Here is a 27,493-nt window from a genome sequence, read left to right as displayed (position 1 = left end):
TTATATATATATATATATATATATATATATATATATATATATATATATTATATTTATTGGTAGAGCCAAAAAAAAAAAATATATATATATATATATATATATATATATATATATTTTTTTTTTGGCTCTGCCAATAAATATATATAAAAAAAAAAAATGTGTGTATGTGTGTATATGTATGTATATATATATATATTATAATTTTTTTTTATATTTATTGGCAGAGCCATACACAGCCTTGCTGCTTTCAAATGGTGACAGTAGATATGGGGAGAAGCCCCCCCCCATCCACCGTCACAGGGAGGGGAGTGCTGGTATAATCTGCTCCTAAGTGGAACTCATTTCTATCTCTTTTGATGGAATATATATATATAAACACTTTATTTTTAAGCAGTCCAACCTGTCCATCAAAAGAACGTTCCAGGGGTCTGAACTATTATACTGACAGATGCTTTCACGGATTGAAGGATAAGTTCACCTTTTAGGAGCATGTTACACCCACCACCAGTACTTCCCTCCCTGTGACAGTGGATGGGGGGGGGGGGGGTCTTATCCGCACACCCACTGTCACCATTTGAAAGCTTCTCCCCCACACGGCCGCATCAATCATTCACAGTTTCCTGTGTATAAGGAGACTACAAGTACCGTCAGCCATTGCGGTTTGTAGCTCTCCATGAACTCTGAGCACCTTGGTAGTTCATTGATTTTTTCCTGCCAGTCCATATCAGAGGTACAGACAGACCGTGTATTGACAGTCTTCAGGATTTAGGCATTTCGCCCAAGATCTGCTGATTTGTGCTGGCATCCTGGGAATGTAAAGGTGATATCACACTGGTCCTCAGTCATCGCAGAGCAGTCTGGCGATTAGTTCACTGCAATTTCAGGTGGAGCAATGCAATGGAGCAATTTGGGCCGGCACGCTGTGATAAAATGCAGCATGTTTGCATTTTATTGCAGCACTCTGCAGCGCTGGGCTGTATTGCAGTGTGAATGGGACTATGTGTGGAAAAATTTTGTTTCTATTGTGTCCCTGTGGTGACAGACGTTTTTACCATGCCGTAAAACGTCTGTCACCGAATATAGTGTGAATTTGCTCTTATTGATTTTATGAAACTATTAAATCGCTGGGTTTAGTTCCGCTTTAAATAACTTTTTTATTTTTCACTCACAAACAGCAGTAGCCTTAAAACTGAATTTATAACATACTGTATGTATAATATACTATATGTACATTTATGTATATTTAATAAACTTGTACTAATAGGTATTAGCCATATATTTCAATACATTGGTCCTTCAGGTAGTATATATGTATGTTGAGGCATGTTATGTTACACAGGCTGTTAAGGAAAATATGACTAAAAATTTTGAAACCAAACCTGCAAAGAAATAGGAAGTGAAATGAATAGAGGGTAAAAACATGGTTTTTGAAGGAAAAGACCCGAGCCATTTCGTTACTAATAAAACAAAGACGTTCTTTGAATTGTTTGGGGTCCATGACGTGACAGAATACTGCAGTGATTCTCTAAGAAGCCATGTGAACGCTCTTAAGGTTGTCAATGATACCGCAGAAAGAGGAATTGCTCTGATAAAAAGGTATATTGAATTGGTCAGAGATGAACAACAAAAACAATTCTTGTTGAGGATCGTCGAGCATCACAAAAAAAGTCGTCACCAAGCGAACAAAACAAAGGGATTGTATCGTTCAAAGTTGATTAATATAACACATGTTTTGCCTATCATATTACCTATTAACCCTTTCCCGCCGAGCGTACACAGATGTGCGTACTCGGCTTCCGGGGGTTATACCGGGATGATGCCCGCACCTGCAGGCATCATCCCGGTACCGTTTTTTGCAGCAGGCGATTGGCTATCCAGGCATAACAACCGATGCGGCTAAAAGCCGCTCGGCTGTTATGCCGGAGGAGCGGGAGGGGACGTCCCCCCCCCTCCCGCCGCTGTTACCAGTGCTCCCGCTCGATCGGGAGCACCGATTTGTGATCCGACGCCTCCGGCTGCTGCGGAGGAACTGGAACGAAGCTGTAATCGGCTTCGTTCCAGTCTCCTCATCGTAAACACGGAAGCGACGTCATGACGTCACTTCCTATTTACTCGGCTGCCAATGGCGCCGGTTTAAAAAAAATATTCGGTATTCAGAATCGCCGTTTTCAGCGATCTGAATACATTCAAGTGTAAGGAAGGGGTGGGGGGTCTTTTAGACCCCCGATCCCTCCATAAAGAGGACCTGTCACCACCTATTACTGTCACAAGGGATGTTTACATTCCTTGTGACAGCAATAAAAGTGATCATTTATTTTATTTTTTTTTAAAACAATTTAGTCATTTTAAAATAAAATAAATTAAAAAATTAAAAAAAATTTTTTAAAGCGCACGCCGTCCCCGCGAGCTCGCGAAGCAAATAAAACGCATACGGAAGTCGCACCCGCGTATGTAAACGGTGTTCAAATCACACATGTGAGGTATCGCCGCGATCGTCAGAGCGAGAGCAATAATTCTAGCACTAGACCTCCTCTGTGACGCTAACCTGGTAACCGTAAAAAAAATTAAAGCGTCGCCTATTGAGATTTTTAGGTACCGTACTTTGTCGTCAATCTACAAGTGCGCGCAATTATAAAGTGTGACATGTTTGGTAGTTATTTACTCGGCGTAACATTATCTTTCACATTACACAAAAAAATTGGGCTAATTTCACTGTTTTTTTTTTTTTTTTATTAATGAAAGTGTCCCTTTTCCCAAAAAGTTGCGTTTAAAACACCGCTGCGCAAATACCGTGTGACATAAAATATTGCAACAATCGCCGTTTTATTCTCTAGAGTCTCTGAAAAAAAATAATAATATATAAATTATATATATATATATATATATATATATATATATATATATAATGTTTGGGGGTTCCAAGTAATTTTCTAGCAAAATATATGGATTTTAACTTGTAAACACCAAATTCCAAAAATAGGCTTAGTCATGAAAGGGTTAATCTTAGTTTATAGTTTTAATAGTATTTTAAGTTTGTGATTTTCTCGTTTTCCCAATAAAAGTAATTAACAAAACGAATCAAAGTGTGCAACCTCTAAATATTATCCAATCTTCTTGAAATTTAGCATATACCGTATTTATCAGCGTATAACACGCGCCGACGTATAACACGCACCCCAAGTTTAGGATGGAATTTAAAAGAATATAACTTTTAGGAGGGAAGTTAAAGGAAAAAAACTTACATTTAAATGCCATCAATGCAGGCTTATCGGTGTAATTCGCAGCCTTGCATTGCAGCCTTGTCAGTCATTTGCAGCCTTGCATTGCAGCCTTGTCAGTCGCTTGCAGCCTTGTCAGTTATTTGCAGGCTTGTCAGTGTCTTTGCCATTTTAAAAATGCCGCCGCCGAGATACAGAGTGGATGTCCTGTGTATCTCGGCGGCGCTCATTCTTTGTGGCTTTCGGGTATTTTCGGCCCTTCTTGCCTATTTTCGGCCGTTCTCTGCGGCTTTCAGCTTTCTGAAAGCCGCAGAGAACGGCCGAATGTGGCCGAAAATAGCCGAGGATTTATATAGCGAACGGTTTGCGCAGCGCTTTACAATATGAGGGCAGACAGTACACTTACAATACAAATCAATACAGGAGGGATCAGAGGGCCCTGCTCGTCAGAGCTTACAATCTAGAAGGAAGGGTCAAGTTGAAACAAAACATGGACAAGTCGGGGTGAATCTAAGTGGACGATTTTAGTTGCATTGTCTAATATCTTTCCCATACTTTCTTTTTCCTTCCTAGATGCAGACAAGAGGATTTGCTCAGTATGACTTATTTAGCACAGTGGAAAGCTCTATTATAGAATCACAAACTAATGTCACAGTGGATTTTGTTTGGAACGGAGTGGACACGATCTTGCAGATCCCACCATTGACATCTGCAGCCACATTGGTATGGTATATCATTCAGCATAAATCATTCACTATACAGTAATACCTCGGTTTGCATGTAACACGGTATACTAGCGTTTTTAAAGATGAGTAAAATGTTTTCAAAATTTTGACCTGATATGCGAGCAGTACAATCCATGTAGTAAAGCCACTGGTGTACGTAGTACTGCATGTGGCCAGAGGTTTCGGGGGCGCTGGTTGCTCCCATCGCTTTGTGGAGACACTCTGAGATGCTCCCAGCTGGGTGGGGCGTGTGTAACATGCGTCGGAGCACTCAAAAGTTTTAACAGTTCCCAAGTGTCTCTGCGCATCTCTGACTTCTCCAGGAAGCCCAGGAGCCACCAGCGCTCCCGCACCTCTGACCACATACAGTATTGCATACACCAGCGCCCCCGCACCTCTGGCCACATGCATTACTGCATACACCAGCGCCCCCCGCATCTCTGGTCACATGCATTACTGCATACACCAGCGCCCCGGCATCTCTGGCCACATACAGTACTACATTCACCAGTGCCCCAGCCCCACCCCCCCACCTCTGGCCAGATAAAGTAGTGCATACATCAGCTGTGCTTGTGGAACTAATCATTAGTTTCCATTATTTCTTATGGGGAAACTCGCTTTGATATACGAGTGCTTTGGATTCCAAGCATTCTTCTGGAACAAATTATGCTCGCAATCCAAGATATCACTGTATATTAAACCTGGAAAAAGACTCAAAACCTGGAAAGCGAAGCTCCACCCAAAAGGGGAAGCTCCACTTGTTTGCTTCCTCCCCCCTCCGTTGCCATATTTGGCACCTGGGGGGGTGGAGTTCTGATTTAATGCAAACTCTGTTGTAATAGGTCAAAATATGTACTCGCCATTATTACACAGTATTTTCTCTTTGATTTTCCAACATGCCTTCCATTTCTTTGTCATTTTCTAGAACATCATGGTAGAATCCGGAGATCCCAGAAGTCCTGTCTACCCCGTGTATAAGGAGCTTGAGTTTTTACTGGTAGGCATACTTCTTTCTCTCTGTGATGGTGGGAGTTGACAGTAAGAGGTAGGAGTCTCTTAGCAACATCCTAGCAACAAGGCAGGATTGTATAATGCCATCAAATTTTTTTTCTGGATTTTTGCCTCTTGCGCAAGATATTGATCCTGTGATCTTCTATCAACAGCCGGCTGGGTGACAGGCTGGATAAATATAGATCCTTGTCTCCGCAGCCTAGCCATCGAGCGTGTGCAGACCCTAGCTATGCGCTGGGTCGGCCACAACATGCCCCTCAGGCTCCAGGGGTGGCCGGTGAGATCAATGCTCCGGGGCACACATATGGCCGGACTACGGATGTCTTTGTCACAGTGTGCCGTGGCCTGCAGCCACCCCGTACTGCTCGGGTGTGGGTCTGTGATGGAATGCCTCCAGCTCGTCTGCATGGTAAATACAGCTCTCCCTGTCTCGGCAGGACAGAGCAGCTGGGAGGTCGATTAGGGGGTCCCTCTTCTCCCTTTTCTCTCTCCCTGTCCTTGTATTCCCTCTCCCCGTGGGGGATGCTGCATGACTGGGCTGTAGTGTGGTGTGTGCACCTGGGCTGGGGGTCCCCCGGGGGTCTCTGATCCTTGATTGGGGACTGTGCTGGCTGTCTGTGTCCCTGGGCTGTCATCTGTCTCTTGCTGGTGTCTGTGGGCTCTGCATGTGTTGCCGCCATATCGCTGACTGCCGCCATTTTCAGTGTACTCTCAGCATGATTGTCGGCCATTTTCTGTTGGCCTCTGTGAGAAGGATAATCGTCAGCCATTTTCTCAGTCCGGCGGCCATTTTACCTGTGCTTTTTTCAATACAAGGATGCCCGGCGGCCATTTTCTTGTAGCCTTAGCGTGTTTTTTTCTCTCCAGAGCTGGTTTCTGTGCCTCAGAACAGCGCGTTTTTTATTCTTGGACACTTGTGAGCTGACACATTGCGGCGCACCACTCGGTCAGGGTGGGGAGTCCTGCGGTGGGGCCCCTCAGTCTGTTAGCCGCTAGGAGTGTGGGATTGAGCACCTTGTCCTAAGTCCCCAAGGGTGGCAGACGCTGGCGTTTCTTCCCAGAACTTCCTGCAATTGCAACTGGCTCACCTGCAAACAGAACAGTGCAGTGCCTTTGGACGCTTTGTCGGTGGTCCTTGACGCATTCGTTGCCAGGGTGGAGGTGGCGTGCGGGCACAAGGGGGGTGAAAAAACGCCCCCTGCCCATCCCCCCCACCTCCTCTGGGGAGAGCTTTAGGATCGGGCCCCATGTTGACTGGCGGCCCCTGTTCTGATGTGTCAGAGGACGCTGACCAGGACCGTTCGGACAGTGAGGATGATTCCGTGTCTGGGTCAGTGCAGGAAAAAGCGCTAGTTGGAGCACCCTGAAAATACAGAATGCAACAGGATCCTCTGCTGAGGTGGCAGTCCCTTTTGGGTCCCGTAAGCCAGCCCATACACCCAAGGTGTTTCCATATCTTACTTATTTTTATAAGTTCATATACAAGGAATGGGGAAGCCCGCAACGGACCTTTTTGGTCCCAAAAAGAATGGCGGTGCGGTACCCCTTTGAAGAGAGCCTCCTTAAAAAATGGTCAGCTCCCCCAGTTGTGGACCCCCAGTATCCAGGTTAAATAAAGTAACCACGATTCTGGTAGAAGGGGCTCTGGCATTTAAGGACCCTACTGACAGGAAGGGGAAAAGAAATTGAAACAAATAAATGCCTATTAAAAAAAAATAAAAAAAAATAAATAAAAAAGCTCCCTGTGAAAGGGGTGTGGCCTGTAGGTTTATCTTGCTGACAAAAACTATCCAATTTAGCCCTGGTGTCCGTGTTTTTTTTTTTTTTTTTTTTTTTATTATTATTTTTTTGGGTGGGGACATGTTGAGGTAGGATGGGGGATCCCTCTGGAGTAGATCAAGCCCAAGCAGGAGTTTGTAGGGTCACAATATGAGCAAAACCGGAGATCTGGCAAGCAGAGCTCTGCACACACATCCTACACTGTAGCACATGAGAGTGCAGAGCTATGCTTGCTAGATCTCCTGTTTTGCTGATCCAGTGACCCAACAAACTCCTGCTTGGGCTTGATCTATTCTGGAGGTGATCCATCATCCTGCCTCAACATGTCCCCATCCAAAAAAATCCACAGAGGCTGGGGCTAAATTGGATAGTTTTTGTCGGCAAGATAAAGATACTTCTAGGGAAGATGGCGGCGCTACAGCAGGAGAGACCGACTTGGTGGGAAGTTATATAGCTAAGGTACTAGAAGCTATCGCATCTTGTCAAACCAGGTTGATGATAAAAATTGAAGAGGTGAAAGTTAATATATCACTTATCCGTCAAGACTTGCAGAAACTCCAGGAACGGGTCAAAACTCCAAGACCAGGGTAAGCGGTGTGGAAGGCGCTCTCGCCTTTTACAGACGGTCTCTGAACGCATGCAACTTCAGATCAGTCAGCTGGTACAAAAGCAAGACGATATGGAGAATAGGCTCAGAAGATGCAACCACTGTTTCATTGGGCTTCCCGCAAGAGCTCAAATAAGAGACCCAACGATGTTCCTGGAGCAACTACTTATCAATACTTATGGCCGCAAGGCCTTCTCCCCCACTTTTGCGGTAGAGAGGGCTCACCGCATGCCGGCAAGGCAAGACGATATGGAGAATAGGCTCAGAAGATGCAACCACCGTTTCACTGGGCTTTTGGAAGGAGCTGAAGGAAGAAACCCGATGACGTTCCTGGAGCGATCACTCGAAACTACTTACGGCTGTGAGGACTTCTTCCTCACTTTTGCGTTAGAGAGGCCCCACTGCATGCCGGTGTTCTGCCGTATAGAGTCCGGGCATCACATAGTGTCCACTCCGTACTGCGCATGCGCAGTGCGGAGCAGACGAAGCTTCGGAAAATCTCCGAAGCTGAACGGCGCCTGCGCCGTGAGTGGAGGTGGTAGCCCCACCATCCAAGCGGACACAGGGTTGTGAATTTTAGCAGTACGCAGGGGACACTATCTGATGGAGGATGCTATTTGACAAGACACCGGCAAGACGATATGGAAAATGGGATCAGAAGATGCAACCACTGTTTCATTGGGCTTCCGGAAGGAGCTGAAGCAAGAGACCCGATGACGTTCCTGGAGCAACTACTCAATGCTACTTAAGGCCGCGAGGCCTTCTCCCCTACTTTTGCGGTAGAGAGGGCCCACTGCATGCCGGCAAGGCCTCCACCACCGGGCGCCCCTCCTCGCACCTTCATAGCTAAACTTCTTAACTATAAGTACCGCAATATGGCGCTTCCGCTTGCCAGAGAGAAAGGAAATATCCCCTTTGGGAACAACAAAGTGGAAGTCTTTCCGGACTTCTCGGTGGAAGTGCAACGTCACTGCAAGAATTTTTTACAGATGTTAAACGGCGCTTGCAAATTCAATATCTAAGATATTCAATGCTGTTCCCTGCCCGCCTCCGAGTGGAAATAGATGACTGGGTCCACTTTTTTGAGGATCCTGAAGAGGTACTAACCTGGCGGTTGTGCCGAGAGACTAACGGAGGAGCGGCCAACTAGTCCAGTGTAATTTGAGTTCTACACGTCTATCATCTCTACCACCATATTGCCTTCCTTGCCCCTTTTTGCGCCTTAATAACAGTATCTGATACCAAAGAAAACCCTGGACTACACTCGGACCCTTTCAACTGTTGGTTTTGTTGAAGGTCTCCTGTCTACTACGAACACACTATATGTCCCTCACAGTATTTCTTGTGCCTTCCATGCACAAATCGTTTTCCTTTTTTTTTTTTTTTTTTTTTTTTTAGCTGCCTGAACCTCTGAAGATCTCCATGAAAAACGGGGTTTTAAAAAATCTGCAGGCTTGCAAATCCAAAATTCTGAGGGTGGAGGAGGATTGCTACTAACAGAATAGGAAATCTGCATAAGGGACAAATTCTGACTGTACATTATGTCCCTTTTGCTGATTTTTTTTTTTTTCTGTTTTTGATTTTGGCTACCTTTTTTTAGTGTTTAATTGTTTTTTATTTATTTTTTTATTGATTTTTTTTGTTTAGTAAGCAGCTTTTTCGCAAAGTAGTTTGTATTGTGTTTCTTTAAGGAAGTGTCTGAAATAATGTCTTGTCAGGTTTTGTCTGAAGGATTAAGAACCGGAGTAACAGAATGGCCAGAGACCTCCGAATCAAAGTCCGCTGTGGAGATGGTGCAGGAACATTTGAATGGTGATTATATCTCCTATATCTTTTTTGTGTCTTTGCGACCAGAAATGGCAGATCATTTTCCTGACCGGCAGTTAAAGAAGTACTTGTCGTTGATAAGTTTACCAGACAGATCTTAACCACTTGACCTCTGACAGGTTTTACCGGGCCAGGCCATTTTTTTTGCTATTCAGCACTGCGCTGCTTTGGAAAAAAAACGCGGTCATGCAACAATGTACACAAACAAAATTTTATATTTGTTCACAGAAATGGAGCTTTCTTTTGGCGGTACAGTAGAATCTCAGATTACGAGTAAAGTGGTTTACAAGCGTTTCGCAATACGAGCTATTTAAAAAAAAAAAAAAAAATCCTGACTCACTTTGCGAGCGTTTCCTCGCAAGACAAGCCAGATTCAAGCCACTGGGGTGTGCAGTACCACATTTGGCTGAGTAAATGACAGAAGAGAGCCCTGTGTAGGTAAACAACACAGTGACAGTAGCAATGTGCTGTTTTTATTTTTATTTTTTCTCCCTGCTAAGCAGGGAGTAAAAAACTGGCGCATTACTTAGTAAAAACAGCACATATTACACACACATTACACATTGTTAGGCACGCGTTTAACCCTTTGATCGCCCCTGATGTTAACCCCTTCCTAGACAGTCTCATTAGTACAGTGACAGTGTCTATTATTATCAATGATCACTTTATTAGTGTTACTGGTGATTTCAGTGTCAGTTAGCTAAATCCCCCAGCTTCAGTTATCAGATTGCCTGCTGAACTATCACAGCCACACTATAAGTCGCTGATCACTGCCATTAGAAGTATAAAAAAAAAAAAATTCCAGTATATATACCATAGTTTGTAGGCACTTTAACCTTTACGCAAACCAATCAAACACTTTTTTGTTATCAAAGACATGTAGCAGAATGCATTTAGGCCAAAATTTATGAAGAACTTAGATTTTTTTTGTGTTGTGTGTGTGTGTGTGTGTTTTTTTAATTTATTTTTTATTGGATGTTTTATAGCAAAATTTATTTATTTTTTCTCAGAATTTTTGGTATTTTTTTTTCCATTTCTATAATAAAAAAAACAACAGTGTTGATCAAATATCACCTAAAGAAAGCTTTATATTTGTGTGGAAAAAAAAAAAGGACAAAAATTGCATTTGAATACAGTGGTGCATGACCAAGCCAGTTGCCAGTTAAAGTAGCCCAGTGCTGAACTGCAAAAAAAATGGCCTGGTCATGAAGAGGGGGGATAATTCTTCTGGAGCTGAAGTGATGAAAGGGGTTGTAAACCTTCGAGGTGTTTCACCTCAATGCATTGAGGTGAAAAACCTCCTGTAATGCTGCCCCTCGAACCCTCGTTTAACTTACCTGTACCCGCCCTCTATTTCGTCTCGAGGACGAGCACACCAACAAAAGCCGGTGTCTCCAGGTCCTGATTGGATGGATTGATAGCAGCGCAGCCATTGGCCCCCGCTGCTGTCAATCAAATCCAATTTGATTCATACATTTTAGTCATTCATTCGGCTTCTATGGACGCTGAATGAATGACTCGGGGACACGCCCGCAAGGTAACCCCCTCGGGAGAGCACTTCTCCTAGGGGGTTATCTAATGTGGGGAGGAGCCGCGAGAGCCACCAAGGGACCCCAGAAGAGGATGTTCAGGGCCACTCTGTGCAAAACAAGCTGCACAGTGGAGGTAAGTATGATATGTTTGTTATTTAAAAACAAAAAACAAAGCTTTAGCCTGGGCTCACGCATGTGTGGTGCGAATTGAAGCTCAGGTTTTCCTGCAAAGAGAAAACTCAGTTGTTCAGCGTTTCATGTCAGTTTTTGATCAATATCTGCTCAGGATTTCTTCAGTATCGGCTCCGGATTGCATCAGTATTTTATCCTGTTCACAAGGGAACACATCTGCGAATCAGATGCGTGCCCATAGAAGATAATGGGCCTGAATTCGCACCTGAGTCGGTCTGCACTGCCTAGAAAACGCACACGTTTTTTGTGCAATGCGGAGTGCAAATGCACCGCAGTTATGTGAACCAGCCTCATTAAAATGAATGTATTTTGAAATGTCCTGCGAATTGGATGTGGTGTAAGTCGCATCTAATTCGCATAGGTGTGAACGGGGCCTAAGTGTCACTTTAAGTATTTCATAAATGTTTTCTTTGATTTAAAGTGGGACTTCAGTCTTTTTTTTTTTCATTTTTCCATCTTTTAAATCTTCTGCCCTTGTTGCTTTAACTTTGGATAGTAAAACATTTTTTTTCTGCCAGTAAATCCCTTATACTGCCCACTTCCTGTTTCCTGTCTGGTCATTAGCCTAGGCTTATGACATCATACAAAGCTCTCTCTCTCTCTCTGTCTCTCTCTCTCTCTCTCTCTCTCGTGAGAGTTTGCCAGGAATAGAGGGGGGTATGAGTTGTAAGAGGGCCAATGAGAGCCGCAGAGCTGGAGGTGTGCCTCTGTAAATCCAGGAAGTGAACAGGCAGCAGCTTCAGCTGCCCACAGTTAAAATGGCTACAGCCAGACTCAATGGAGGGAGATTTCTGCAGCATATTTGGCAACCACAGAATCAGATTATTATTATTATTATTCAAGATTTATATAGCGGCAGCAATTTATGCAGCGCTTTACAATATAAAGTATATATAAAAAAATTTGCAAAGTGGTTGGAGGGAAGCTTCAGAATGGCAAAGATGTTTTTATTACAAATTATGTGAGCAGACTACAGTTCCTCTTTAACCACTTTCAGACCAGACCATTTTGCTGGTCAAAGACCAGACCACTTTTTGCGATTCGGCACTGTGTCGCTTTAACTGACAATTGCGCGGTCGTGCGACGTGGCTCCCAAACAAAATTGATTTCCTTTTTTTCCCACAAATAGAGCTTTCTTTTGGTGGTATTTGATCACCCCTGCGGTTTTTATTTTTTGCAAAAATAGAGCGACAATTTTGAAAAAAAACGCATTATTTTTTACTTTTTGTTATAATAAATATCCCCCAAAAATATATAAAAAAATATTTTTTTCCCTCAGTTTAGGCCGATACGTATTCTTCTACATATTTTTGGTAGAAAAAATCGCAGTAAGCCATTGATTGGTTTGCACAAAAGTTATAGCGTTTACAAAATAGGGATAGTTTTATAGCATTTTTATTAATTTTTTTTTTTTTTTTTTACTAGTAATGGCGGCGATCAGCGATTTTTATTGTGACTGCGACATTGTGGGGGACCCATCGGATATTTTTGACACATTTTTGGGACCATTGTCATTTATACAGTAATCACTGCTATATAAATGCAGTGATTCCTGTGTAAATGACACTGGCAGTGAAGGGGTTAACCAGTGGATGGCAGTGTAGGGGTTAAGTGTTCCTAGGGATGTGTTACTAACTGTGGGGGGGGGGGGGGGGGTTGGGCTTTCATTTAGTGAACACTGATCTCTGCTCCAATCACATGGAGCAGAGATCAGCGTCACTAGTTGCTAGGCAGAATGGAGAAATGTTGTTTACAACGGCATTTCTTCATTCGGCCGCTCCGTGAGACGATCGCGGGGATGCCCGCGGCGATCGAGTCCGCGGGTCCCGCGACCGGACTCACGGGGGCGCGCTCCCGATGGCAGGGCGGCAAATTTAAAGGGACGTACATGTACGCCCATTTGCCTGCCCATGCCATTCTGTCGACGTACATCGTCGTGCGCTGGTCAGCAAGTGGTTAATAATTTTTTTTTTTTTTGCTTTACATTTTTCTCCTCTAGCAAGGAGAAAGAGATTCAATGTAAGTTTTCCCCATTCAAGAGGAAAAAAAAAAAAAGAGTACAAGGGTGGGCTGTACTGTGACTGACCACTTTCAGGCTTTCACAGTGACCATGTGATCGAGAGCGGGTCTTCCCAGCCCCCGATCATTGGTACAAGACCCAGAGCTGTCAGTGATAGCACAACATTGTCAAGGTTGTTAGTTTAGCCTGTTTGTAATAAAATGTTGTGTTTTTTTTTTTGTTTTGTTTTTGGCTATGCCATCCTCTCTAATTTCATAGCTATTATTTTATTCTTTCCAGAATTAAAGAATAAACTGGATGGGGTTAATAATCCCGCACCTAAGAAAGAAGCGGAGGTAAGAATCCCTGACACTAATGAGCAGGTTGTCTGCTGGGCTCTGGCAATGAAAGGGTGTACGCTTTATGACAAGGTTACTACAAAGCCGTTCCCTTGCTCCTAGCCGCATGCTGATATAGGTAATACTCAGGAGTAATATTCCAATTATTAAACATGGCAATTACACTGAGTGATGCACATTACGATTGCACAATTCAGCTACTTTGCCCCAGGGTGCAAAAAAAAAAAGGAAACCTAAATAAAAATTGATAGAAAGCCAGGAAACAACAAGCGGGCAAATCGTTTCATGTCGAGGTCTGTTGCTCGTAGACTGCTGAGGATTTACTCTCGAGGGTTGAACGGTGTATCCAAACAGCTTTGATAAAACGATTTCCCAGTCATTCTGCTGCGCTCATGTATTATGTATGCCCCCTTTCTCTCAGCACACATGATGGATGGGGACACTTAATATCTTTCAGGCATTTTTCATATGTATTGCTCTTAAACAGGTGACTAAGCCATTTTAAGTGCTGTGCTGACTACTTGTTAACTCTTCAAGTGCTGCAAAGCTAAGCTCTCTATTCGGGTCATGCTACTGGAGCATAGCCACCCATAATTACACGTTTATCGCTGTGTTCAGCTGTCATTCATAATCCGAAGAAAGCAGAAATATAATCGGCGCTGTCTGGATTATCAAAGTGCACAGGTACTTGTGAGTAACTGAACGCAGGTAATAAACCCCATAATACAAGCACCCCCCTACATCTTTATATAATCGGCATGGATACTTGTCAGAAACCATGAAATCAGGTTGAGATGGAAGTACAGTTAAATCACACTTAACGTTTAACCACTTGAGACCCGCACTACGTCTATTGACGTCATGGGGTTTCGCTGGTTATATCTAAATGATGCCTGAGTCCACAGACATCATTCAGATATTGCCGTTTTCAGCCGGCGATTCCCTACACCATAAGAAGGATCATAGCGGCTGTTCCGCCGCTTGATCGTTCTTACGGGCGGCGGGAGGGGACGCCACCTCCCGCCGCCCTCCGGTGCTTCTACCGACTCACCGTTTCCATCGGTGAGTCGGTCACAGGATCCGCCGGCCCCAGCATGTGATCATAGAGATTTCCGGCAGACTAGATTGTCCCCGGAGTCTCTATGATCGTTCGGAGGCCGGGCACGATGTTATGATGTCATGCCCGGCCTCGGTATTCAAATTAACGGCGCCGATCTGGCTAGGAAGCCATGATCGTTCGTTTTTTTTTTTTTTTATTATTCCCAGCCTAGAGGTGAGATATGGGGTCTTATTGACCCCATATCTCACTGTAAATAGGTCCGATTGTGCCATATTCCTATTACAAGGGATGTTTACATTCCTTGTAATAGGAATAAAAGTCATCAATTTTTTAAAAATTTTTTTTTTTTAAGTGTAAAACAAAAAAAAAAAAAATTAACAATAAAAAAAAAAAAAAATTTTAAGCGCCCCTGTCCCCGTGAGCTCGCACACAGAAGCGAACGCATACGTAAGTCCCGCCCACATATGAAAACGGTGTTCAAACCACACATGTGAGGTATCCCTGCGAACGTTAGAGCGAGAGCAATAATTCTAGCCCTAGACCTTCTTTGTAACCCAAAACATGTAACCAGTAAAAAAATTTGGGGGATTTTTAAATACCAAAGTTTGGCGCCATTCCACGAGCGCATGCAATTTTGAAGCGTGACATGTTGGGTATCTATTTACTCGGCGTATCCTCCTCTTTCACATTATGCAAAAAAATTGGGCTAACTTTACTGTTTTTTTTTTTTTTTAAGCATGAAACAGTTTTTTTTTCGCAAAAAAACGCGTTCGAAAAATTGCTGCGCAAATACCGTGCGAGATAAAAAGTTGCAATGACCGCCATTGTATTCTCTAGGGTCTTTGCTAAAAAAACATATAATGTTTGGGGGTTCTATGTAATTTTCTAGCAAAAAAATTAGCATTTTTACATGTAGGAGAGATGTCAGAATTGGCCTGGGTCTGAAGTGGTTAATAATAAAAATAAAAAGAACAAATAGTCAAAACATAGCCAAAGTTCAGTAACCGGAACGGATAGTCAGCCAAGCCAGAAGTCAGGAATCAGTGTAGTGGAACAGCAAGCAGGATCTGGAGCCAGAAGGGATGTCAGCCAAGCAAGTCTTGCAAAGGATCGCAGGAGATCGTTTCTGTAATGTTGACCAAGGCGAAGGCAGAGCTCCTCTGGACTGGACAACTTAAAGAGGAAGTAAACCCTGACGGGTTTACTTCCTCTTTGTTTCCCTGCAAAGGTAAAGCATAATGGGCTACTATGCATCGCATAGTAGCCCATTATGTGTCGCTTACCTGACACAGGAGCCAGTGATGTCACCGCTGTCCCCTCTTCCACGGAGCGTCCATCTTCTTTCTGGGTATCATGGCTCCGGCGCTGTAATTGGCCAAAGCCGCGATGATGTCACTCCTGCGCATGCGCACGGGAGCCGCCACTAATGGCATATCGCCGTTAGCGGCATACTCAGTGTGCCTGTGCGTCGCTGTCTACGGCACATGCGCTGTACACAGCGGTGCCTGTCTTTTTGCAAATATCTCCTAAACCGTATAGGTTTAGGAGATATTTCTTGGACCTACAGGTAAGCCTTAATCTAGGCTTACCTGTAGGTCAAAGTGGTCTGTAAGGGTTTACAACCACTTTAAGTAGGCAGGATTGACGAGCAGGATATCAACAGAGCAAGGGCTCCTTCACACGGACGTGTCCGTGTACGGAGCCTGCTCTGCTCAGCGGGGGATCACTCTGTCGATCCCCCGCTGAGCAGGAAGATGACAGGTCCGTCTCTGAACACTGTGAAGGGATGGACCTGTCAGAGCGCTGCTCTCCCCTATGGGGGATCGGATGAGGATGGACCATAGAGTCTGTGGTCACCCGATCCTCAGGCGGATGGAAAAGTAGGTTTTTCCTCCATCACGCTTTTTTTTTGGAGCGGGTCGGATGTCAGCGGACATGTCACTGCTGACATCCAACGCTCCATAGAGGTCTGTGGAGTGTCCATCCAGGTCCGCCTAAAAAAAAAAAACTGACAGGCGGACCTGAACGGACAGTCCGTGTGAAAGAGGCCTAACAGTGGAGAGAGATAGGAGCTGGCAATTAGCCGACAGCTGAGCGGCCAGCTCGGAGAAGGAAGGGCTGAGCCCAGCCCTGACAATACTGATACAGAGAACTGGGAGTACATCACCAGCCACTCTTGGGTACACCTGTTCAATCGCTTGGCAACACAAATTTCTAATCAGCCAATCACATGGCAGAAACTCAATGCATTTAGGCATCGAGACGTGGTAAAGACGTCTTGCTGAAGTTCAAACCGAACATCAGAATGGAGAAGAAAGGGGATTTAAAGTGGTTGTAAACCTAAAAAGAAAATACCCTGGAATACAGGGCATAATGGGCTAGTATGTATCGCATACTAGCTCATTATGAAATACTTACCTTAGGTTGTAGAGGTCCCCGCACACCGCTGTGACCGGTGACATGTCTCCCAGAGTTATTTCCGGGTTCGTGGGCTCCGACGCTGTGATTGGCTGGAGCTGCAATGACATCACTCCCGCATGCGTGTGGGAGCCCTCGGGCATGACTGCTGAAAAAAAACGGCACGAGCGGGTCGTTTCTTCAATGTGCATGCGTCGGTGACGTTGGCGCAAGGGTATATGGTAAATATCTCCTAAACCTTGTAGGTTTAGGAGATGTTTACAGTGCCTACAGGTAAGCCTTATTATAGGCTTACCTGTAGGTACAAGCGGTGTAACAGGGTTTACAGCAGGGGTCTCAAACTGGCGGCCCTCCAGCTGTTGCGGAACTACAAGTCCCATGAGGCCTTGCAAGGCTGACAGTTACAAGCATGACTTCTACAGGCAGACTTGTATTTTCGCTAGTAACAGCTGGAGGGCCGCCAGTTTGAGACCCCTGATTTACAGCCACTTTAAGTGACTTTGAAGGTGGCATGATTGTTGGTGGCAAACGGGCCGGTCTGAATATTTCTGGAATTTTCACGCACAACCATCTCTCGGGTTTACAGAGAATGGTGGGAGAAAGAGAAAATATCCAGTGAGCGGCAGTTGTGTGGAGGAAAATGCATGGTTTATGACGGAGGAGAATGGGCAGACTCATTTTGAAATGATAGAACAGTAACTCAAATAACCACTCGTTACACCCAAGGTATGCAGAATACCATCCCTGACCGCACAACACATCCAACCTTGAATGGGCTACAGCAGCAGAAGACCACAACGGGTGCCACTCCTGTCAGCTAAAAACGGGAAACTGAGGCTACAATTGGCACAGGATCACCTAAATTGGACAATAGAAGAGTGGAAAAAACGTTGGCTGGTCTGAGTCTGGATTTCAGCTGCGAAATTCAGATGGTGGGGTCAGAATTTGGCGCATGGATCCATCCTGCCTTGTATCACCGGTTCAGGCCGGTGTTGGGGGTGTGGAATGCAGCCTTTTTTAACCAGGGTGCCTCGAGGTTTCCTCAGTGGTGCTTTGGCAAAATGCCCCAAAATTGTATACAAGCCAGTGGGTGGGTTAAACAAAGCCACAGGTTTTCATTGTACACTATTTCAACCTTCTAGCTGCCAACCACCTAACAACCAATGACCTCATCACTTGATAAAGAGGATATCGGTTGCCTGCATATCATCCTTGTTTGACCCTCACTGGCCTCTCTCCATGAGCTTTGGGGTCTCATTAGCTAAATGATGGAGAAAAACTGAAGGAGAAGAGAAACATTGGAATACTAGTCAGTACTAGTTTGCAAAAGTGTGTTTGCTTTGGAAGAATTAATCGCCTGTAACATTGGGTGTCCTATGTGTATTGATGCTGCTGCATGATATAAAACTATTAGAATCGTTTTTTACATTTTAGAATGGGACGCTTCAAGACTGTCCATAATTTTAAAAGGTGCTTTGACTGAAAAAAGGTTGAGAAACACTGGTGTAATGGTGTGGGGGGGGATATTTTCTTGGCACACTTTTGGCCACTTAGTACCAATTGATCATAGTTTAAACATCACAACCTACCTGAGTATTGTTGCTGACCATGTCCATCCCTTTATGACTAATAATCTAATAGAGGTTCCAACCCCTGCTCACTCAATAACTTTGTATAAGCTTCTATGTAGGAGTCGCCATATTTGTTTTAAAGCTGCATTCCAGGAATTCAGCTTCTTTGTAAAAACCGCAGTCATACCATGAGTTAAGTCTAACGAGGTGCCTGTTGCCTCAAAGACTTCTCTTTCTTATTCACATCTGACAAGTTTATTTTGCTTCAGTAAGGTAAATTCTAGAGCTCAGGAGCTTCTCATTGTGGTCTCTGTTCCAAAAGTAGATTTGCTGGAACTGCTATGCCCGCCCTCGTCCTTCTGCCCATTCACAGAAGCCTTTGTATTCCCAAAATACAAAGGCTTCTGTGAATGTGCAGCAGAGGGGAGGGGGGCGGGCATACAGTGCCTTGAAAAAGTATTCATACACCTTGAAATGTTACAACCAAAAACCTAAATGTATTTTATTGGGATTTTATGTGATAGACCAACACAAAGTGGCACATCATTGTGAAGTGGAAGGAAAATGATAAATGGTTTTCATATTTTTTGATTTTTTACAAATATGTGAAAAGTGTGGGGTGCATTTGTATTCAGCCACCCTTTACTCTCATACCCCTAACTAAAATCTAGTGGAACCCATTGCCTTCAGAAGTCACCTAATTAGTATATAAAATCCACCTGTGTGCAATTTCATCTCAGTATAAATACAGCAGTTCTGTGAAGCCCTCAGAGGAGTGTTAGAGAACCTTAGTGAACAAACCGCATCATGAAGGCCAAGGAACACACCAGACAGGTCAGGGATTAAGTTGTGGAGAAGTATAAAGCAGGGTTAGGTTGTAAAAAAAAAAAAATCTCCCAAGCTTTGAACATCTCACGGAGCTCTGTTCAATCCATCATCTGAAAATGGAAAGAGTATGGCACAACTGCAAACCTACCAAGACATGGCCGTCCACCTAAACTGACCAGCCGGGCAAAGAGAGCATTCATCAGAGAAGAAGCCAAGAGGTCCCATGGTAACTCTGGAGGAGCTACAGAGATCCACAGCTCAGGGGGGAGAATCTGTCCACAGGACAAAAACGGCAATTCTGAATACTATCATTTTTAAAAATTCTGCTCCATTGGCAGCCAAGTAAACCGGAAGTGACATTGTGACGTCGCTTCCGTGTTTTTACATAGGAAACTCGATCAAAGCCATTTCGTGTTTAGTTCCAGTCTCAGCCTAGCCGGCGGATGTGCTTGATCGTGGATCGGGTCTCTCGGTGGGACGTTATCAGTTGTTATCACTATAAAGCCAACCGCTGGCTCTAAAGAACGGTACCAGGGTGATGTCTGCAGCTGATGCAGGCATTACCCCGGTTTAACCCCTTCAAGCCATGAAAGCAAATTTTGTGTACGGCTGTCGCTAAGGGGGATAAGCAAGGTTTTTCTTTTAGTCAAGAGGGGTATTCCTGCACCAACTCAAATGGCTATAAAGCGTGTACTGCTGCACGCACTGAGGGAAATGTCTGAACCCAATGTGATGAAGATAAAAGAAGTGGTGCGCTATACACATAAAATAAAGTCATGGAGATGTATAGAATCCTAATAGGCCAGTATTAGCCCTTGTACACACGGTCGGAGATTCCGACCGAATGTGTCCGATCGGAGCGTTTTGTCGGATATTCCGACTGTGTGTGGTCTGCGTCGGACTGTTTCCATCGGAATATCCGTCGGACCAAATTTTCCAACTTGCCGGAAATATTTTCCGACAAAATGCTCCGATCGGACATACTCCGATCATGTGTAGAGAATTGCGATCGGACAAAGTGCCACGCATGCTCAGATCAAATTCCTACATCAAAGCTATTGGCTACTAGCCTGAACGTAGTCCCATCGTAACGAAATAACGTCATCACGTTCTGAAAGATCGGATTTTCCGACAACTTTAAAACAGAGGGATAGGGTGCGCTATGGAATCTGTTATACAGAGAGTATGTAGTGTAATATAGGTAAGAGCAGCCTCTATTGTGTTTCCATCCAGATGGATGGAACAGTAAAATAGGTGAGAGAAGGAGAATAGATGTGGCGCTATACCTTATTAAACTCACTAAAAAAAATATAAAATAATATAAAATAAAATTGTACAAATTTTCCAGCTTGCTGGCTAATATTTTTTAAAAACAGCGAGAAACCTTGATGGACTGAATAGTAAAATCAATAGTAAAATCAATAAATGATAAAGTGCTGGGGGTTAATCCTTATTAAATAGTGAATGCAAAGTGAATATAAATTTTCCAGCGTGCTAGTTAGTAAATGCAATAAAACTGTACGGTCCACTCAAATTAGGTAAAGATGAATAGATAAATATTTAGATAAATAATTAGTAAAGCTATCATGAATCAATCAATACTCAATAGTGAAAACTACTAAAGGTGCTTGTGACTGTGATTGTAGCACAACCAAATGAATGGACACAAGGGGAACAATCAAAATTATATAAACGTGAATACTGGTGGGATGGTGGGTGTGAACACACTCTGTCAAATCTCAGAACATGCCAAAAATGTCACAATATGAAAATAGAAAAAATAGAAAATTAAATAAAGATAAAAAATTAAAAATTAAAAAATTAAGTCCAGAAGGTAAAAAGTAAAAAAATCTTGCGGTGACAAGTCAAATGTGAAAGTCCAATTGAATAAAGTTTAAAATTAATATTTAAACATGAAACGAATATTTGATGGTGAGAAAGGTAAGTGAAGAAAGTGACTTCGATATTCGTTCGCAGTGAACATTTGCAGTGAACGTTTATGGATTTTGCTCTCACCAGAGATATGACCCCGTCCGGGGTGGATCAGCCTCCACAGTATAAGCCACTGTGTCGCTTCTTGGGCTGTCTCTGCTGTGCTGCTGGGGAGATCCCTCGTTCTTCCGTGGGGATGTTGTACCTCGTTTACATGTGATAGAAAAGAGGACTGCCCATGGTGTAGTATGTTTGAAACTCAGTTTATTTGAAACAACCTTAAAAATACTCACATTTAGTACGAAAAAAACACGTATTGTATTAAAAGCGTTCGGAACATCCACTCGGCTGACACGCCGTTTGTGCTGAAGGTGTACGTATCTGGCCACGCCCTACGCGTTTCGTCATTCAGACGTCATCTGGAGCTCCAGATGACGTCTGAATGACGAAACGCGTAGGGCGTGGCCAGATGCGTACACCTTCAGCACAAACGGCGTGTCAGCCGAGTGGATGTTCCGAACGCTTTTAATACAATACGTGTTTTTTTCGTACTAAATGTGAGTATTTTTAAGGTTGTTTCAAATAAACTGAGTTTCAAACATACTACACCATGGGCAGTCCTCTTTTCTATCACATGTAAACGAGGTACAACATCCCCACGGAAGAACGAGGGATCTCCCCAGCAGCACAGCAGAGACAGCCCAAGAAGCGACACAGTGGCTTATACTGTGGAGGCTGATCCACCCCGGACGGGGTCATATCTCTGGTGAGAGCAAAATCCATAAACGTTCACTGCAAATGTTCACTGCGAACGAATATCGAAGTCACTTTCTTCACTTACCTTTCTCACCATCAAATATTCGTTTCATGTTTAAATATTAATTTTAAACTTTATTCAATTGGACTTTCACATTTGACTTGTCACAGCAAGATTTTTTTACTTTTTACCTTCTGGACTTAATTTTTTAATTTTTAATTTTTTATCTTTATTTAATTTTCTATTTTTTCTATTTTAATATTGTGACATTTTTGGCATGTTCTGAGATTTGACACAGTGTGTTCACACCCACCATCCCACCAGTATTCACGTTTATATAATTTTGATTGTTCCCCTTGTGTCCATTCATTTGGTTGTGCTACAATCACAGTCACAAGCACCTTTAGTAGTTTTCACTATTGAGTATTGATTGATTCATGATAGCTTTACTAATTATTTATCTAAATATTTATCTATTCATCTTTACCTAATTTGAGTGGACCGTACAGTTTTATTGCATTTACTAACTAGCACGCTGGAAAATTTATATTCACTTTGCATTCACTATTTAATAAGGATTAACCCCCAGCACTTTATCATTTATTGATTTTGCTATTGATTTTACTATTCAGTCCATCAAGGTTTCTCGCTGTTTTTAAAAAATATTAGCCAGCAAGCTGGAAAATTTGTACAATTTTATTTTATATTTTATATTTTTTTTAGTGAGTTTAATAAGGTATAGCGCCACATCTATTCTCCTTCTCTCACCTATTTCCGACAACTTTGTCCGACCGTGTGTATGCAACAGTTTCGGACAAGATCCGTCGGACAAAATCCGACGGATTTGGTTGTCGGAATCTCCGACCGTGTGTACAAGGGGCTTAGAGGTACGTGCCGGCAGTAACCAAACTAGCAAACAACTTGATGCTGGTTAATCATGAACAAATAATATCACAATGATGAGCAAAACATAGGAAAATAAGTGTAAGCAATAGCCAGATTTCTAATGCATGAAATAAAATCAATATCCCAAAAGCAGGTGCTGGCAATTACCAGACTGAAAAATAGATGGAAAGAAACACAGCACTGGCTAATCGTAAAAAATATCAGAGAGCAATGTGCAAAAAAGTATAGGTAAGGCAGTGTTGGCAATAACCAGACTTGCAATACGTGAACTAAGGTGCATATATTCCAAGTGAAAAATGTTAATAAAGCAAATTAATTAAAAATAAGTAAAGGGCCGTGCAAAAAATAATTTATGCATAAAAAATAAGTCCATAAAAGCATATATCACAGCGTCCATAAAAATCCTTCTTTCTGTAAACAATATATGTAGTGCAAACATATAGTGACTCTTGTAAAAATAAAGTGCAGGTGCTGGCAATTAAACTTCAGGAAGGTGCTGCTAGTGATGGGTGGTTTGTGAACTCCTCTGTGCTGATTAAATATATGGGTGTCCCCTTACCTTACTGCTGTAAGGTAACAGCATATAAGTGTATAACTTTAGGGTAACCGTCTTAGTGTAGTAGCCCCAGGCTTTTGTTATAGGTGTCCTGCCTATAATCGGTGTTAGAGTCCCCCTTAAGTGGTAATCTTTGGGAAATCCGGGGTGGGAGGGCCTTGCCAATAGGCCATATGCAGAGATTAAGCACAGGAGGGATGCCCCATAGTGTAGTATATTAAAAAAGTATTTTATTCGATATAAAATAAAGTAAGACAGGTACTCACATAGAAATGAATGAACAGGTAGTGCAAAAAACAAGCAGCGAGCTTGATGGCAAAAAAGTATTTTATTCCATATAAAATAAAGTAAGACGCGTACTCGCATAGAAATGAATAACAGGTAGTGTAAAAACGAGCAACGAGCTCGATGGCGTCACTTCCGGTATCACAGTGCCCGGCGCGTGATCGTGACGGACACGCGCCGGGCACTGTGATACTGGAAGTGACGCCATCGAGCTCGCTGCTGGTTTTTACACTACCTGTTATTCATTTCTATGTGAGTACCCATCTTACTTTTATTTTATATGGAATAAAATACTTTTTTTTTTAATATACTACACTATGGGGCATCCCTCCTGTGCTTAATCTCTGCAAGGTTTTTCTTTTGGCACACCGCTGAAAACCTTATTTTCTGGCCGATCGTTTTCAACGACCTACATTTTCGGTGCGTCATGAATTACTACACCAAATTTGTTTATTTGCCTTTTAGATTCTTATTCCTCCTATTATATCATTCTAGAAAGTCAAGAGTGATGCGGCAGAAGTAGAGAGTTCCATCCATTCTTTTCTCTCAGAACGAGGAGATCTGGACTTTGCTGAGATGTTGTGGTGCAAGATGAGGAATAGTAAGTGACACCCTTTTTATATACTAAAACTGATATTTAGGGAAATTAGAATGCAGTATAGTCCATGTATTGGTCTAGTAAAAACAGGAAATGTGTTTTATATACATAAGATATAAAAACCCGATTATAACTTTATATTGTTGCGCTCTCTAACCCCATGAAAAGGAATTCCCAGACTTGGAGAGTAACTGTACACAAGGTGGGTTTTCATAAGGGGTAGATTTACTAACACAACTTACACAAATAGACTGTGCACTTTGCAAAGGGCGATTGCACTCAGCAGGTGCTCCAGGACGTAGTAAATAAGGAATGCTTCATTTTGAAATAATACCCAATCACATGCAAGGAAAATATAAAAAAAAAAAAAAAACAGCATTTTTGCTTGCACATGATTGGATGATGGAAATCGGCAGAGCTTCTGCTCATTTACTAAGCTCTGGAGCAACTTCTATTGCAACTTCTTGACTTTGCAAAGTGCACAGTCTATATGCATTTAGTAAATTCAACCCCAAGCTGGGGTTAGAAGCTCATTGGTTTCTATGCAGAAGTGAGCCTGATTTTGCACTTTCCAGCTTTAGTAAATAAACCCCAATGTGCACTTAAAGTGGAAGTAAAGGCAATTAAAAAAAAAAAAAAAAAGCACACCCTGTAAGGCAAAGGCATAATGAGCTAGTATGCATAGCATTTTAGCTCATTATGAATAACTTACCTGAGAACTAAGCCCCCGAAGCGGTCCTCCGTCTTCATGTCTGCCGCTACCGTGGATCCCGGAGCGACTTCCGGGTCTCGCGGCTCCGGCGAATCACAGCGCATGCGCAGGGGAGCCCAGTGCGCCTGCGCGCGGCTGTCTACAGCGCATGCGCCCTAGACAGCAGTGGCTGTCTTCGGGTAAATATCTCCTAAACCGTATAGGTTTAGGAGATATTTCTTGGACCACAACAGGTAAGCCTTAATCTAGGCTTACTTGTAGGTCAAAGTTGGTTTTTACAACCTCTTTAAAAGTGGGGTATGCCTGTACTGCGTATCATGATTGGCCTTTTCTCATCCCTTGTGACATCTTAGTGCCACTGATCTCCTGCAGCCTCTTTGTAACGACTTGCTGGAAGCAAAGGCTAATTAAACCTTTTTTGTGTTTTATTATGAAGGCGTTTCCTGTTACCAAGATGTTGTAACCTGCTTTTCTCTGGTCATCCAGGCTATGAGATATGGCGAAGTGCACCCTTGGGTAAGTGATTTATACCCCAATCTTTAACTTAAAAGCAATACTATTATACAAGTTGTATAATAATACACTGCAAGTTGAATAAGAACTCCGTTGCTACATTTACTAAAAGATAGAGCTTGACAAAAGGCGACCTTTGAACTGCTAAGGTAAAGAAAACAATGTGGGGTGTCCAACCTGCGGTCCAAGACGGCTACGAATGCAGCCCCACACAAAATTGTGAACTTGCTTAAAGGGGTTGTAAACCTTTGTGTTTTTTTGTTTTTTTTTCACCTTAATGCATCTTATGCATTAAGGTAAAAAAACTTCTGTCCAATACCCCCCCCCAGCCCCCCCCCCCCATTTTAACACTCACCTGAACCCGTTTGTCTCATGCTCTACCTCCCTGCCCGTTGTCTCGGCTCCTGATAGGATAGCTTGATGGCAGCACAGCATTTGGCTCCTGCTGCTTTCAATCAAATCCAATGATGCAGTGATGGGCCGAGTCCTGCATTTTGTGTGAATGGACACAGAAGCAGGACTCGGGAGAGCGCCCGCACGGGTGTCCACCTTAGGAGAGTCTTCTCCAATGTGGGCACTCGATTCGGGGAGGAGCTACCAGCGCCGCCGGGGGACCGCAGAAGAGGAAGACCGGGGAGGGCCACATGTGGGCTATGGCCACGTCCGTCAACGCGAGAGCAATAACTCTAGCACCGGACCTCCTGTGTAAAGGTAAAGTGTTGCCTATGGTTCATTTATTGTACCGCAGTTTGGCGCGTTCCACGTGCGCAATATTAAAGTTTGACATATTTGGTATCTATTTACACGGCATAACATCATCTTTTTATATTTTAACAGAAAATTTAGTATTATAATTGTGTTTACGTGCACTAAAATTCATTAAAGCCCAGGGAAAAAATAACCAACGCTAAACCTGCTCTTTGCCACATTCTAAACCTCATCTATCCGGGAAGCTGTGTGCAGGAGAGGGACTGACAACGGCTGTAAAATGGCTGGGAAGTGACATCACCCATAGACTTAATATACGGCTTCCGTTGTCAGCTACTTCTCCTGCACCCACATTGAAGCCACCACTGATGCTGGGACTGGGACCAGATCGGCTGCAGCAAAGGTAAATATAGCGATTTTTATTTATTTATTTATTTTGCTTTACAGCTGTTTAGGTATAGAATGTGGCAGAGAGCAGGTTTAGCGTTATTTAGGTTTTTGCCGGAAGTGTATTTTTCCCCAAACGTTTGTAATTGTTTGAAAAACTGCTGCGCACCATTTTTATTCTCTAGGGCCTCTTCTTCAGAAAAAAAAAATATATAATATTTGGGGTTCGAAGTCATTTTCTAGCAAAAATGTAGATGTATATGTGAGAGGTGTGAGTGTAGGCAAGTGGTAGGTCTGTTTTTTTTGTTTTGAATACTTTGTCGTTTTTCCGGTTTGTTAATATAATTTTTTTGCAACTGCTTTTTGCAGATCCACCGTGGGAGCAGCAGTACCCTGAGTCAACTAATACAACAATCGTACCATGGAGAGATGAAAAGTATCCCTCTTTCAGGCCTCACTCCTATCCGCATGCTGCTTGAGATTGGTCTAGACAAGATGAAAAAAGATTATTTGAACTCCTTTATAGGTTAGCACTGAAAGCATCAGATCTGTGAAATTCTTTGTTTTTAAATTTTTTTATTTATTTATTTATTTATTTTTTGAACAAACAATGTCATACTTGCCTCCTCTGTGCACTTGGTTTTGCACAGAGTGGCACCGAACCTCCTCTTCTGGGGTCCCTGAGTGGCGCTCCTGGCTCCTCTTCTTCTCGAGTGCCCCATCTGAGAAGCGCTCTCCCTCGGGGGCATCCATGCGGGCGTGCTCCCGTGTTCTGCTTCTGCGCCAATTGACACAGACAGCAGGACTCGTCTCCACTTGGTATCACTCTGCCTGGTACAGGAGTCCGCGCTACAGAGGAAGCATCAGCTTATGGAGCTCCCGCTCTCCTCCGCAGCCGCCTGCTTCCACCGCTGCCGGAGCCGTCTTTATGCACTCAGGTGCTCTGGGATAGCTGGTCAGCAACATGTTGATGTGGGCAAGCTAACACACTATGCCAGAGCATGAGCAATGTG

General features: G+C 43.2%; 1 protein-coding gene across 1 annotated transcript in view; it reads left to right on the top strand.

The window, feature by feature from the left end:
• The window catches only part of LOC143958203 (protein zwilch homolog), a 108,175-nt gene that overhangs the window by 49,509 nt on the left and 31,173 nt on the right, over nucleotides 1-27,493 (top strand). Inside the window, exons 7-13 of the mRNA XM_077467675.1 lie at nucleotides 3,792-3,941; nucleotides 4,869-4,940; nucleotides 9,059-9,152; nucleotides 13,191-13,246; nucleotides 24,058-24,163; nucleotides 25,309-25,388; nucleotides 26,850-27,006. Of these exons, the coding sequence (XP_077323801.1) occupies nucleotides 3,792-3,941; nucleotides 4,869-4,940; nucleotides 9,059-9,152; nucleotides 13,191-13,246; nucleotides 24,058-24,163; nucleotides 25,309-25,388; nucleotides 26,850-27,006 (715 nt within the window). The remainder of the gene's footprint in view (nucleotides 1-3,791; nucleotides 3,942-4,868; nucleotides 4,941-9,058; nucleotides 9,153-13,190; nucleotides 13,247-24,057; nucleotides 24,164-25,308; nucleotides 25,389-26,849; nucleotides 27,007-27,493) is intronic.

Source organism: Lithobates pipiens, unplaced genomic scaffold (assembly GCF_037356315.1).
Source record: "Lithobates pipiens isolate NorthernLeopardFrog02 unplaced genomic scaffold, aLitPip1_a1.2 Scaffold_6, whole genome shotgun sequence".
NCBI lineage: Eukaryota > Metazoa > Chordata > Amphibia > Anura > Ranidae > Lithobates > Lithobates pipiens.
The sequence above is the reverse complement of the archived record's forward strand: the minus strand, read 5'-3'. Positions and strand labels throughout refer to the sequence as shown.